The sequence below is a fragment of the Nicotiana attenuata genome, unplaced genomic scaffold (genome assembly GCF_001879085.1).
Source record: "Nicotiana attenuata strain UT unplaced genomic scaffold, NIATTr2, whole genome shotgun sequence".
NCBI lineage: Eukaryota > Viridiplantae > Streptophyta > Magnoliopsida > Solanales > Solanaceae > Nicotiana > Nicotiana attenuata.
This window is the reverse complement of record NW_017672585.1, coordinates 49,344-63,409: the sequence shown is the minus strand read 5'-3', so window position 1 is coordinate 63,409 and position 14,066 is coordinate 49,344. Positions and strand designations below refer to the sequence as shown.

Below are 14,066 nucleotides of genomic sequence, written 5' to 3'. Positions count from 1 at the left end.
AGAAGTAATTCATGTACAAGGTCGTTGTCGTAATCGTTCAACTTATTTACGTCATTTCACAATACCCTCTTTCATTACTTACCACGCAGGGTTTTTAGCCATTATACACATTCCCACATTTGGACACATTAACATTCTTTCATTCGTTAACACATACTTCCATGTCGGCATCCTCAAGCATTTACAAACTTTGCACATAATAAGGTAGGCACATCAAATCACTTCTCACAATCACATATAACTTGGTGGTGTGGAAATCAACTAAGACAATCAACACACATATTTTCATACAAGGTACACATACCGTATGCTCGTCACAACAAGGGGATTCTACAAGAGTTAAAGTTAGCCATACATACCTCGTTTAAGCTTTCCTTAAGTTACAACAACGTTCCGGAAATTCTAGCAATTCCAATCTACTTTGAGACATAACAAAATTGAATACAAATTAGAAAGGTATTCATGGTTTCAGCTCATTTGAGCATTTTATCAAATACTAATTGAGCATCTTAAGTTCAAATCTCTTTTTCAAGGTTCTCCTTCATTCCCCAACCCAATCTTTGCTTATTTATGTTCAACAATCTTTCCACAAACATACTTTGTACATACATGGATACATAATAGTAGTACACCCAAGAATCCTCCCCATCTTATACCCCAAACTCGAAATTAAAGCCTAATGTATAGAATCTTACCTCTTAGATGAAGAACTTGTGATTGGGTTCTATGATTCTTGAAGATTGATGCAAGATTGGATGATTGAATGTTGGGTTCCTCCTTCTCTCTCTAAAATGCTCTCAACTCTCTCTAAAATCAGTGGAAAAATGACCCCAAATGAAGCCCCAAAGACTATATATGAAAATGGGGTCAGGTTATAAAATAGGAAGATTTACCCTCCGAATGCGGGTCTGCGATCACATAATGCACCGCAGAATGGTTATGCTGGCCGCAAACGCGTTTCAAAGCTCGGTGCCCAAAACTGGGCTACACTGGTCCAGTTTGCGACCTGATTTGCGATCGCAAATCAAATATGCGGACCGCATAATGGTTTTTGCGATCGCATATCTGACACAGGATCGCATTTTTCCAGCCTTTGGTAATTTGATCATAACTTTGTGTAGGAATGTCCAAATGACGAACGATTTGAAGCGTTGGAAACTAGACTCAAAGACCTTTCATTTGACAGATTATTCATCACAAAACCTTATACATATTTATATAAGCTCGTTCAAAGTATGGACTAGTGCAAGCTCATTTGGAATTTTAGCCTATTATGAACTTTTCCAGTTTTTCATAGACTTAGGCCTTTCCTTGGACCCCAAATTACTTACCATAAGACTTATACACATATTTACCAAATCCAATTGATGTATACCATGTTAATAGCACATAAAAATATTATAATAAACCTACGTGGCACCACGCAATCCTAGGTTACTTAGCGAAATTTTCTGGGGCCTTACATTCTACCCCCCCCCCCCCCCTTACGGATCATTCGTCCTCGAATGAGGAGTAGAGTCCGACTTAAATGCTTAATATAATAGATCTCTTTTCTCACCTACCTCAAGACCCTAAATTTTGACTAACTCCTAAATTTTTCAGAAATTTCGGCAGAGTCTCCTTTGTAACTAGGCCTATCCACCTGCCAGAGAACCACCAAAACCATCCTAAAAACACATCCACAACTCGACAAAGCACCATAATGTATGTATCAATGACAAGAACCTCAGCTTTACAAACACTACTTTATCACGATGATACCGGGGCATGGACTGCACATTTTTAAATCATAACACCTAGAAGGTACCTTTCAAATCAAAACCAACTGCTATGCAATCAAGAGAAAATATTTATTTCCACAACACTCTCGACCTTCAATGTGGCCTCTTATATCTACAGACTTCGCCAGAACACATTCACGGGAGCAATTTCGACCCCTAAACTTACCTAACAAGGATGACAAGTAGATATCTCGCATAAGCCAACTATCCATTTACTTCACCTTCAATAATTTCCACCGGAATGATACACAATTTATCTCCACCTGCCTTCTTAGACATAGGCATGTGAATCCACAGATTTACGGGGAACAACTATGGGGACACTTCATACTCCTAGTGCGGCCTAATGGGAATGCGCTTATTTACCCTTTATATCAATTCTCATAACATCTTCAGGGAAAATTTTGAGAATTACCTGCTCACGCTCCAAACTCTAAATCTCTAGGCGAACACTCACACTAAACCCTTGATGACCTTCAACAATTACTCTAAGATGTGTTGTCATAAGCTGACCATAAAATTACCTATCAAATATATATGAGATCACACTGTGAATCTTCATCTTTGACTTGCCTGAACTTACAATACCCAATGGATCTAATACAATGAGGAACAACAGAGTTCAAGATCAGGCTGGAGTTCTTCAGGAATCCATTAATGCGCTGAGTAGAGCACTTTCTGAGGTTATATGCTAAGGGACACGAAAGTTACAACTAACAATGCTGACATGGTTAATCATTGTGACGACGTCAATTATTACACAAATGAGGCATAGGGGTAAGTAGTACATTGGCAATAGGAATCATTAAGGAGGAATATTCAAGTACATGACCCGGTCGTTTCCTAGAGTGAAGGGAAAATCAATTCATGCTCTGGCACCTTGAATGCGATATGGGATTCAAAATACATGAAGTGGAATTACACTCCTGACGTTAGCTAACACAAGTAATCTATGCCATAAGCCCATGAGGATGAAAATGAAGTTAAAACACTTATGAGGTTATCATAACTCAAACAGCTTAACCCTCCCTGACAATTGACCCTATATGAGAGAACTAAAGGTATGACAACTTGTCTTCCAAATCAATATGCTCATGGTATGTGCAAAAATCTGAAGGCATCTAATCTCACCCCTTTCACGAGTAAAACCACATAGCTCGGACATCTAAATGTTGGTATAAAATCATGTATTGGTTAGAGGCGTTCTAATGGTTAACATGATGCTCCGGGGAGAATGACAAATGACACTCCTATCCACCCAGGGAGGTGTAACACCAAGGGTAGCAAAACTCCCTTCACATGAAAATGATATAGTCAATTATTCTAGAGTCGAGTGAGAAGAAGGCCACGTAACCCATCCAATCCGACCCATTTAAGACTTTGGAAAAAGGGGACGCACTTTGGTTTGAAATCGGGGCAATTTCAGCCTGAGCTTAAGGGAAATCATTACTTTTGAAACCCATGAGACAAGCCCTCGTAGCCCTAGAAGATCGATAAAAATGGCAAGAAAGTACTTAAAACCGTTACGAGTTGGTATAAAACAAGACCTCAAAGTGCCACATATGGATAAGTTCGAAAGAATGAGAAATCTTAATGCATTTATTGAGGAGAAGTAACCTGGGTTATCTAGTCATATGGATAAGCCGAGCAAATAACTGGTTGTTAGAAGAACATCTACAAAGAATACCAGCAATATTTATTTATTCTAACAAAAGGAATATGTCCCCTTCCTTAATGCTACAAGACTTCCTCTTTGATGCCATGAAACGTAAATGAATTTTACAATGAGAGTTATCAGATGAAATAGATAGTAGTGTAGCAAAACTAATGAGCACCATTTGGAACCAACAAGCTTAAACTAAGTCGAAGATATTAGAGGTCTATAGTAAAGGGGGATTTACCTACTTTCAGTGTCCTTTTAGAAAAGGGTACTTGTATAGTATAAAAATGAGGTGAATTTAATCGAATCGTATAGTTGGATGACTATTCAAGACATTGAGATAATATCGCATTGAAGATTACGGGTAAATAACACACCATGCAAGACAAATTAAAAGAAAGTGAAAGAGCCTTATGGAAGTAACCTTTACATTGTATCCACTAGGAAGGGTGGTAATATAAAGCGATTACGAGAAGCTACATTTTTTAAAGAAGATCTCTGTATGAAGTCACGTGATGTATAGCTCTAGAATTCAAAATAATCCAATTATGTTTAGCAACTCAACTTCATAATGAAGCACTACAACACACTTTTACACAACCAGCTATTACAAGCCACATTGGGAGATGCTATAAGACTTGACTGAGAGAAAGGCTTTGACATATGAATGTGTTACTAGGTGTATTTCTCCTTGGCCAACCCGAAACCAAAAGGCGAGACTTAGACTGATAAGCAGATCGTTAGACTGGCACAAGTGTAGATAATCTATTATCGGAAAGAGATCATTCAATTTTAGTAATTGCGGCATGCTATCAACCCTTGATGAACTTGAAGTGATATGGGAACCCAATGAGATAGTATAGAATAATCATGGAGGGTTTGCAGATGTTCATAATGAGTTCTTCATGGATTTTGACTTGAGAACTATCCAGATGCTAATGAAATACAGAAAAACAAGAGAAACAGGCGTTGTGCTATAATAACCCCCAAAGGTGTGTTTGGTCTGGACAGAGAGCCTAGTAAGGGTCCTTACGAGAAAGGAAGTGTTACAATGACTCATAGAAGGATATGTTCTCTCATGGTTATCGAACAAGTGTGGGGAAACTAGCACAATGAATTTATTAACTAAAGAACACAATGAACACATGTTATGGAGATGTAAAGAGAAAGTAAACATTTGTTATGAGCTGGACATGCTTCTGCTATATTAACTCCCAACTGCAATATACGACCATGCCACGAGCAATCACAATACTAGGACAAAGTGAGCTACTTACCGCGGGATGTCCCAAGTGGACACGAAAGTTATGGCGACACAAGATCTTCCTATGACGTGGATGTGAGGATCTCATTTTTTTTAGAGAGACTTTATGCACACGGTGACCATTTCGATTGACATGCACTCATGTGAGGTGTTAAGGTATGCTCTTATACTACTAGTCAGTGAGAAGCTTTCATGATGATATTCGCAAGAGAGTAGATTGACTGTTCAAACCATATAAGACATATACACAACTTAGTAAAAGAGTGACTCGAGAAGGATCGCAACGCTGGGATGCTTTGAATGGAACTTGACACCACATAGGTAAACTTTACGACGGTGCATGTATAGGCACAAACGAGTAGATTTTGTCCATTTAAATGAAAAGATTCTGTAAGGAATTCATCGGATATAGTCCCTTGGTGAGAATTTAGGAAAAGCAAGTGGGAAGTATCAATCCTAGAGTTATAACTCAATTCAAGGGCATAATTATAGAACTTAATTCCACAAGAATGTAAATAAGAGAATTCATAACAGAGTGGATTCACGAATAGTGCGTCTCGTTCAAAGAGTCGATACATGCAATGTTTTGTCATTCAACATCTTGTTAAGACCATGTTTATGAGGACTCTTCAATATGGATGTACATATACAATGAGTAGAAATTTTCATTTGACTCACTTAATGACATTAGGTTGATAGGGCAATAGCTTAATCGATACCCCTCGACTCCACATCCCTAACGTACATAGGTAGGTAACATACTGATATACTACACGATCTGATGGTGTAGAGACATCAATAGGGACAAGGACACTCCCCCTCTTAGCGATATGTTTTACCAATCCATCCACAGCTCAACACATTCTCCTAACAAGTCCTTGGGCAATCCACTCGGACTCAATGGTGGGATCAATCCCTCCTTACATGCTTCAAATTCGCGGATTATGGTATTAAGGTTACCAATCTTGAGAATAAGACTTAGAGAGGAAATCAGCTCCCTAACTTGAGCTCTATCGCACGATTGGAGTATCAAAGAAGGGTGAAATTCCTAATTTTCCGAATAGCCTCCAACTTATAGATGTGTCGACTACACACCGATAAGAAGGACTCTACTAGACACTGCTCCGAGGCATCCTAGGACACTTTAAAACCTTAGGGTCTGATACCAAGTTTTAAAGGTATTACAAGTTTTATACATCATTGCCAAACATCAATATTTCTATTTTAAATTCCAATACCCGCCACTACCCACAACCTGTCTACGGAGCCTCTAAATACAACTGAAGAATAATATGGAAATGCCGGCAACAATGCTTCGGCTATACCTTACACAAATACCAAAATAATACTCCGGGAGGGAAAGCGGCATGAGCCACGCAAGGCCCCGAGAGGAAAGGGCTCACCAATACAGCTGACGGAAAGTGGAGGAGGTGCTACTGTCGGTGGATTGGAGTACCTGCTATAGATCCACCTATAATCAAAACACGAATGTAGCGCCCCCGACAAAAGGGACGTCAGTACATTTGAATTGTACAGGTATGTATGAACAAACTTTACCCCAAGTAAAATCAAACAATACACAAGTAACGAACAGTAATAGAATCAACGATCAAATGCACATGAAAGGAACAACAAAAGCCAAACAAGTTTCACGGTCTCTCCTTTTCCCCTTTAAACATTATTTCATCACATCAATGATTTCACAACTTTCACATATGTACATTTCAATAGTGATTTCTATCTCTTTTCCACCCTTATTACTTCGGCCACCCTTATTACCTCGGCCACCCTTATCACCACAACCCACACCTATTACTTCGTGTTGCGGCGCGCAACCCGACCCCGCCTGACAATCACATTTTGTAATCACAACCATAAACAATACATCACAAGAATCATCATTTCAAAGAAACACAAGTTCATATTAACAATTCATACATTTGGGCCCAAGGCACCATAACTGTCACCAAGCAGTAATTCATGTACAAGGTGTTGTCGTAATCGTTTAACTTATTTACGTCATTTCATAATACCCTCTTTCATTACTTACCACGCAGGGTTTTTAGCCATTATACACATTCCCACATTTGGACACATTAACATTCTTTCATTCGTTAACTCATACTTCCACGTCGGTATCCTCAAGCGTTTACAAACTTTGCACATAATAAGGTAGGCACATCAAATCACTTCTCACAATCCCATATAACATGGTGGTGTGGAAATCAACTAAGACAATCAATACACATATTTTCATACAGGGTACACATACCGTATGCTCGTCACAACAAGGGGATTCTACAAGAGTTAAAGTTAGCCATACATACCTCAAATTCGCCCCATAATGATACTACAATGATCCAATACACTTAAGCAACTTCAATCTACAATACAACATTCAATATGGCCAATATTAGTAACAAATTCCATAACTTAAGCCATTTAGGCATATTATCAAACGCCTTGTAGGTATAAATCTTTTCATCTCATAACCATAGTATTAAATCATCCAACTATCACCATTAACCAACAATTTATTCTACCATCATTCCTAACCAATTTATAACTTCCAACAACAGATGTGTAACCATCCATTCACACCCAACCAATAAATCATATCAAATAATCACCCTTTCAATATCTACAATAATTTTGTATTTATATTGGGAACTTATGGCTTCCAATCCCTACACCAAGAGTTCCAACACTTAATTCATACTCATATTTCCATAATATATTCATATATGTAAGTCTAAGATGTAGGATTTACCTTTTGGAACAAATTTTGCAAAACCCTCCTTTGAGTTCTTGAAGGTATTTCTTGAAAATCTATGTGTTTTATGAGAAGATTTCATCAATACTAGGGTAGGAATGATGGAATTTTACACCAAGTAAATGGAGGTTGCTTACCTTGAAGATTTGGGGAGTTGAAGGTCTTGAGAGGGTGAAAGAAGAACCCCAAGTTCGTCCAAATGAAATGGGTAAAAATGAACCCCGAAATTGTGTATATAAAATGTTTCGGGCGCCACAGGTGGCGCTGGGCGCTGCCTGTGGCGCTGATTCCAGTAGCTCAAAAATTCCTGGCGCCACGGCTAGCGCCCGGTGCTACCCATGGCGCTGGAGACGGAAGGGACACGAAAATGGTCATAACTTTCTGTATACACCTCCAAATGACGAACGGTTTGATGCGTCGGAAACTGGACTCAATGAGCTTTAATTTGATAGGTTGTGCATCCCACAACTCATCATATACACGAAGATATGCTCTTCCAAAGTGAGGACTTGTGCAAACTCATTTCAAATCATAGCCTATTATGAAATTTTCCAACTTGGCTTAGACTTAGGCTTCCCTTTGGACCTCACATCACTTATTTCATGACTCATACACTTATTCACCACGTCCAATTCATTTGAATCATATTTAAAGCACATAAAATATTACAATTAGTCTACCTGGCACCCCGAAATCCTATATCGCCTAGCAAAATTTTCCGGGGCCTTACAAGTCCATACCCATAATCACATCAAAATCCACCATGCCAAGTTCGATAAGATCGGCCGTGGTAACACGACCACATACCATGACAACACAATACATGTAAACTCGCGCGGCTGTAATAGAATCACCAACCGGAGTCGATACGGAGAACAGCTCATGAAGTTGTTCGGGTTCTATCCCAAAATTTGAAGCAATGAATGGGGTGACATAAGACAAAGAGGACCCTGGATCAATAAGAGCATAACAATCAATGGCCTGAACAGACAAGATACCTGTAACCACATCTGGAGAAGCCTCTGCACTCTGGCGACCACTCAAAGCATAAAACCGGCTGGGTCCACCTCTACCACGAGCTCCACTCCTAACTGCACCACGCCCTGATGGGGCTGGAGGACGCACAGATGATGTGGCGGCTGAAGAACCAGATGATTGAGCAAATCCCCTACCCATGCCCTGACTGGGCCCACGATAGTCCCGCTGGATATGACCTCTCACCCCGCATCTATAACACACCGGGATATCCAAATAACAAGTCTCGGAATGGAACCTCCCACACTTGGGGCATGGAGCCCTCTCTGCTGCCGTGATCTTCCTCCAGAATGACCGGACTGATGGGGTCTCCTAGTGTCTGAACCTAGTCTTGAGTGACTGCTCTGCGGATGACTGTGCACAGATGGCGGTGCGCTCGTTAAAGACTGAGCATATGATTGGGATGGCCATGATGGCCCTCTCCCCTGAACGGGTCTCCCTGAGTGACCTACTGATCGGGCTCTGCTGCTACTCTCCCTTTCCGTCCGTATCTTCAACTTTCTAGCCTCTGTGGCCTGAGCGAATCCCACAATCTTTCCATAATTCATATCCGAGTGTAAGGCCGCTGTAGCAGCCTCATTCACCACCAAAGGACTAAGGCCCTGAACGAATCGCCGAACTCGAGTATACATGGTCGACACTAACTGAGGAGCATACTTGGACAATCTCACAAACTCCATGTGGTACTCCCAAACACTCATACTGCCCTGCTTGAGGACCTCAAACTCAGTGGCACGGCTGCCACTGTCTCGGTAGGCAAGAAGTGGTCCATAAATGCATCTACAAATTCATCCCATCTAGCCGGAGGTCTTCCCTCCCCACGGGAATCCTCGTACATCTCGAACCACGAATACGCTGCTCCCTTCAACCTGTATGAAGCCAACTCAACTCCCTCCGTCTCTGAAGCCTTCATCACTCGAAGGGTCTTATACATTTCATCAAGGAAATCTTGCGGATCGGCCTCTAGGTCTGTGCCTGAGAACTCTGAAGGGGCTAACCGCAGAAACTGGTTGACTCTGGAGCTGGAGGAATCTCCCTGTCCGCTGGAGGACGCAGGGGTATCATGAGATCTCTGGGCCTGAGCGGCCACTAACTAGGTCAACATTCGGATGGATCCTCTAAGGTCCCCATCAGGAACCCCGGGACAGGAAGCTGGAACCGCATCAGAATAAGGAATATCGGCGGGAGGGATGGTAGCACCCTCTGTCGCAGCAGGAACATGAACACTTTGATCTGGAATAGATGGGCCAGGTAGATTCAAGACTGGGGAGTCACTCTCACCCACGACATCAAGTACATGATCCATAGCCACACTCGGGGTGGCATTGGCCCCAATACCGAGTCTGGCTCTCTTTAGGTGCCATTACTGAAAAATTCGAAGCAGAGCACGAGTTAAACATAGACACTTTCACATTTCACTTCATCGCACGATATAGAATAACAAAGAAGAGGGTAATTTCCTAAATGTCTATGCAGCCCCCTACTTATAGATGTGGTCGATAACACACGGATAAGAAGGGCTCTACTAGAAACGTCTCCGACACATCCTAGGACTCTTTTAAAACCTTAGCCTCTGATACCAAGTTTGTCACGCCCCAAAAACCGAGGGACATGACCGGCGCTCGACCGGGTAGCCCAGTTAAGCGGACCTGGGTGCCTTTTGCTATCCCTCATGTTACCCCGTGTTTTTCATTACTCGCTAATCAAGAAATAGCCATTTATAATTAAAACACCTTTTTACGAAATATACATAACAAACATGGTTACTTAGCGTGGTTTACAACTTACATCGCCCCAACATACAAAATACATATTACATAAGTTCACAACCCACATTTCTTGTCTACGGAGCCTCTAAGGATACAAAAGGATGATACAATACTTGCCGGTAACAAGGCTCCAGCTATACCTTACACAAATACCAAAACAAGACTCCGAAATAAAAGCGGCATGAGCCACGCAGGGCCCCGGGAGGAAAGGGGGCTCACCAATTCAGCTGACGGGAAGTGAAGGAGTGCTACGGTCGGTGGACTGGAGTACCTGCTATAGATCCACCTACAATCATAACACGAATGTAGCGCCCCGGCAAAAGGGACGTCAGTACATTTGAATTGTACTGGTATGTATGAACAAACCTTACCCTAAGTAAACTCAAACAATACACAAGTAACGTACAGTAATAGAATCAACAATCAAATGCACATGAAAGGAACAACCAAAGTCAAACAAGTTTCACACTCTCTCCTTTTTTCCTTCCAACATCATTTCATCACATCAATGATTTCACAAATTTCACATATGTTCATTTCAATAGTGATTTCGATCACTTTTCCACCCTTATTACCTCGGCCGCCCTTATCACCACAACCCACACCTTATAACTTCATGTTGCGGCGCGCAACCCGATCCCACCGGACAATCACATTTCACACAACAACATTAGTTCACGGTTCAATCACAAGGCTTCAGGCCACCCAAAATATCATTTCACAACAACAATAACAATTTCACAATGAGTTTTCATTAACCTCAATACCATTTCCATCATATATAACAGCCCATATACAATTTAAGTTACAATGATAGTTGCCCACGACAAATCACATATGATATTACCAAGTTGTTTCAATTGCATCAATTATGGCTTCTTTCCATCATTTATTTCACAGCCCTTACCACATAAACACATTCACAAACACACTTAGTTTGTTGCCATTTATTCACACTGTCATATCGGAACGTTAACCAATAATGTTCAATGCAATTTAGTCACAAGAATTCATGAAATAGGCCATCTTGCCCTAACACCCATGAAGCAAACAGAATTCACAAATAGTCCACATAAGAAACGCATACCAACAACTTGTACACCAAACAGGGTGACTTTACAAAGGTTAAAGTTAGCCATACATACTTGGAATCGAATTTCCCCTTTTTACTTCTACTTCGGCTCACGAATAGCCTAGTATCGACAATCTAGTTCACAAGTTAACACATAAATCTTAGAATTGAAGTTCACAATTACTACCCGAACTCATTTTGGTTATCAACCCTTCTTTTATAATTCTTTACTCCCACCCAATTCTTCTTACTAGATTTTTGCTTTTAAAGGACATGCATGTGTATTTCAACTTTGTTTTCAAGAATCAACGCGTGAGAATCCCCCTTTTTGTTTAAATATGAAACCCAATGAAAAAGGGTTGGGGATTTTACCTGCAAGAACGGAAGTGAAGACAATTACTTGAAATTTCCCGGGCCTGGGTGACTTTGAAAATCAAGTTGGTAAAGGTGAACTTTCTCTCTCAAGAACCCTCTCTTCCCTCTCTCTTATTTTATTCAGAAAGTATGTTAAAATGAGGGATTGGGGTATTTTATTAAAAGGGGGTCGGGTTTAAAATTTAGAAAAAAATATGAGACCGAGTCAGGTTTGCGGTCGCACTTTGCAATCACAGAGTGGAAATGCGGTCCGCATAATGGATCACAAAAGTGCTCCAAAACTCTGATCCTACTGTCTGGGTTTGCGGCAGAAATGCGATCCGCATACACGATCTGCAGTCGCATAATGCACCGCATAATTGACCTTAAATTTTGACTGGCACAAGGACTCATTTGCGATAGAAATGCGGTCTGCATATCAGTTATGTGATCGCATAATGGACCGCATTTTGACCTCAATTTTAACCAAACCACTGACTCAATCTGCGGCAGAAATGCGGTCTGCATACTTGATTTGCGACCGTATTTTGGACCGCAAAATAGCACTTTTCTGGAAAACTTTGATTCTTTGATTTTTCGAATGTTTAGCTCGGTTCAAAGGGTCTGGATTTACACATTGCCAGCACTTATCCGGAACTTAACACTACGAGCTACCGGGTTTTGAGCATAAATTTTTACGGGGCCTTACAGTCGCGTGGGCAGTGTATAATTTTGCAAAACGGATTGGGCTCATTTCATCTCATTTCCTCCATGGGAGACGAGCTAGGAGCGATTTTGGAGCTCCATCTTCATCGTCTACGTCAAGGTAAGTGATTCCCACCTATTGCAAGTTAAATACTTGGATTATATCTGGATATTAACATGGAAAATCATGGGAAATTAGTGGAAATTTGGGGTTTTTGAAGAAAAACCTAGAAATTTATATTTTTGGATTTTGACCACGAATTTAGGCATTAGATTTAGAATAAACCTTATACATGCGTTCGTAATGTTATGGGTAATGTTTATCTTTGAAAAAAATTTGGAATCAGGGCACGTGGGCCCGAGGGTGATTTCATCGACTTTCTGAGCGGAGTTGGGAATTTTTTAAAATTGAATTGTTATGATTATTAGAGTATATTTTCATTGCTTTGCACTTTATTTGACTATTTTTGGAGCGTTGGGCATCAGTTTTAGGTGTTAGAGTGGTGTTGGAGCCGGTTATGGAACTTCGGAAAGGTAAGTCTCTTGTCTAACCCTGTGAGGGGGAAATTACCCCTAGGTATTGTAAATTGATATGTGCTACTTGTTGTGGAGGCTATGTATGCGCAAGGTGACGAGATCCCTTACGTAGCTACATTCATGTTATTGTCTAGGTACGCTTAGGTTCACATCATGCTATAGCTGTACTATTTAAGTAGTCTCTTGCCTATTAAATTCCTCTGTTTTACATTACTACGTAAGACTAGTCGGACTATTGTAGAGACATCATGAGTTCATGATTACTCATTGAGTAATTGTACTCCTCTTACGAAATGATTCGGCGATATATATATATATATATATATATATATATATATATATATATGTTTTCACTAAAAGGTTTTGTTAAAGACATTATAATTTGCACGTTTATTCGTGAATGGGGTCAAGGACCCGTTAAAGCTTCTTACTTTTATGGGATCGGACCGATCGCCTCAGCAGGATTATGTATTTCACTCTTATGGGATCGGGCCGTTCGCCTCGGTAGGATTTGTGCACCACACTCTCAGGGGAGCGGGCCATTTGCCTCGGTAGGTTAATAGATGCATCTATGGTTCATGCCGTTCGACCCTCGGCAGTGCACAATTTAAATATTATGTTGGGTCGGGCCGTACGCCTCAGCATTTCCTATATTATATCCTCATGGAATCATGCCTAATATTCGTGTAACGACCCGGACGGTCGTTTTGAGAATTAACGCCCAGATCCCCTATTAATTGTTTCCTCCGTATCTATTTCTGCTATTGTGAATTGCCGGGATGATTCATTTTGAGTTTCGGAGGGTATTGGGGCACTTAGTCCCTAAATGAGAGGTTAAGCCTTAGAATTTGGACCATTGTTGGAACAGTGTGAAGATGGATCCGGAATGGAGTTTTGTTGATTTCGTTAGCTCTGTTGCGTGATTTTGGGCTTAGGGGCGTATTCGTATTGTATTTTGGAGGTCTGTATCTCATTTAGGCTTGAAATAGCGAAAGTTGAATTTTTGGAGTTTCAGGAAGGTAGGGGAATTTGACATATCGGGGTGAGAATCCGATTCTGGTAGTTTGAGTAGGTCCGTAGTGTTGAATATGACTTGTGTGCAAAATTTGGGGTCAA

General features: G+C 40.7%; 1 protein-coding gene across 1 annotated transcript in view; it reads right to left on the bottom strand.

Annotated features, from left to right (window-relative positions):
* LOC109213750 overlaps positions 1 to 9,819 on the bottom strand; it is a 21,284-nt gene extending 11,465 nt beyond the window's left edge. Inside the window, exon 1 of the mRNA XM_019377581.1 lies at positions 9,652 to 9,819. Within this exon, the coding sequence (XP_019233126.1) occupies positions 9,652 to 9,819 (168 nt within the window). The remainder of the gene's footprint in view (positions 1 to 9,651) is intronic.
* Between the last annotated feature and the right edge of the window lie 4,247 nt (positions 9,820 to 14,066).